Raw genomic sequence first — 1,636 nt, 5'->3', positions numbered from 1 at the left:
GTGAGTGTGTGTGTGTGTGTGTGTGTTTCAGGTTGTTCGTCTCAACTTCAGCAGCTTCCTAATCTCCTCTGTGTGTGTGTGTGTGTGTTTTCAGGGTAAAGCCATCGGCATCACTATCGGATGCATTCTGGGAATGTTTCCGTTGCTCTTCTTAAGCGATGATGATGATGAGAAGAAGAAGAATCATCCAAACTCAAAATGACAGGCTTTCCATCTGCACGACAACAACGACATTTATATTGGCAAAGTGAAGAAATCAAGCAAAAGAACAAAAGTGCACGCGGTAAACATCATCATCATCATCATCATCAGAGTAATGGAAAAAATCATTAAACCACAGTAGCTAGTTAATCTAGAGAGACGTTATAACGAGCATGAGTTGAGTTTCTCTCTCTTTAGAACTAACACTATTTTAAAGGTCCGTTCACAGCAGGAACGATAACTCTAACGATAGTTTCATTAGTTTTAATAATCACTCCACACTACAATCATAACGATAGCAACACAGAGGAACGATAGGAATCGGCTTCAATGATTTTTTTCAATTAGAATCAAGTCACGTGTATTTCTACAGCACTTTATACAGTACAGACCGATTCAAAGCAGCTTCCCAGAAATAACCGGAAACGTCATCAGTTATGATCATAGTGTCAGTGCTGTTTAATCTATCATATTACTGAAGATTAATAGTCTTTTAATCCTGAATACTGTTGTAGTTATTGTTCTCGGTGTGAACGGGCCTCTCTTTACCTTTCTGTTGTTTGTTTTCACTAATATTTTCTCTGGTTTAGATTTTAGCAGCATGTTTTTCTGCGGAAACGTTTGGTGAAGAATGAAGTGTGTTTTAGTTTAGTTTGACGTGATTAACTCGCATCTGCCAAACGTGGGTCAAACTAGAACCATTTGCATTATATCTTTGCAACATCATGAAACTAAACATATCACACATCAATATGATTTCAACTGGAATTAGCTTTATTCTGAACAGAACAAGCTTTTTTACTCTCACACATGATGTTATGTGACGTTCTGCGTTCCCATCATGCATCTGAGACGTGAAGTAAACCTCTTGAGCCGCTGGGATGAACCTGGAGCTCTCACGGGTTTCCTCAACGAAACACTGTGTTTTAATCAGTCCAGACGCGTTTTTAATTTACTTGCATTACGTTTTCACAAATTTAAGGCCTAAAATGTTTTTAAATTTGAGCATAAAGTCTTAAATCCATGACATTAAATGTTGCATGCATCGCAAAAAGCAGATTTATAGCTGTTATAAATTCACTGTAAACCACGGCTTCACGGGGATTATTGCTTTTATAAAACGGTTATTCCATATACGTAGTAAGGTTTCACAAAATAAAACAGAGCAAATAAAGTGTAATGATATTAATAAAAACAGTATTCTTCCACCAAACAATGTAGCTCCTCAGAAACAGTTGTGGTTGCTACAAAGTGGTTGCCGAGCAACACACAAACGTAAACAAAGGTGTATGTTACTTTGTAGAGTCATTTACAACAGCTTCGAACGCGGCTCAGCCAATCAGAATCAAGCACCGGAACTCTCCGCTTTATAAACATCCTTAACTCGTGCTACATTTACTGGAGGAGCACAATAAACACAGTGAGTCCTGTTTTC

General features: G+C 37.9%; 1 protein-coding gene across 2 annotated transcripts in view; it reads left to right on the top strand.

Moving 5' to 3' along the window:
* LOC107701897 (transmembrane protein 65) overlaps positions 1 to 1,249 on the top strand; it is a 10,056-nt gene extending 8,807 nt beyond the window's left edge. For both annotated transcript variants that reach the window (XM_016504042.1, XM_016504043.1), the window contains exon 8: positions 95 to 1,249. In XM_016504042.1, coding sequence (XP_016359528.1) covers positions 95 to 202 — 108 coding nt within the window. In that variant the 3' untranslated portion in view covers positions 203 to 1,249. The remainder of the gene's footprint in view (positions 1 to 94) is intronic.
* The last annotated feature ends 387 nt before the right edge of the window (positions 1,250 to 1,636 follow it).

The sequence above is a fragment of the Sinocyclocheilus anshuiensis genome, unplaced genomic scaffold (assembly GCF_001515605.1).
Source record: "Sinocyclocheilus anshuiensis isolate Anshui unplaced genomic scaffold, SAMN03320099.WGS_v1.1 scaffold2144, whole genome shotgun sequence".
Classification (NCBI taxonomy): domain Eukaryota; kingdom Metazoa; phylum Chordata; class Actinopteri; order Cypriniformes; family Cyprinidae; genus Sinocyclocheilus; species Sinocyclocheilus anshuiensis.
The sequence above is the reverse complement of the archived record's forward strand: the minus strand, read 5'-3'. Positions and strand labels throughout refer to the sequence as shown.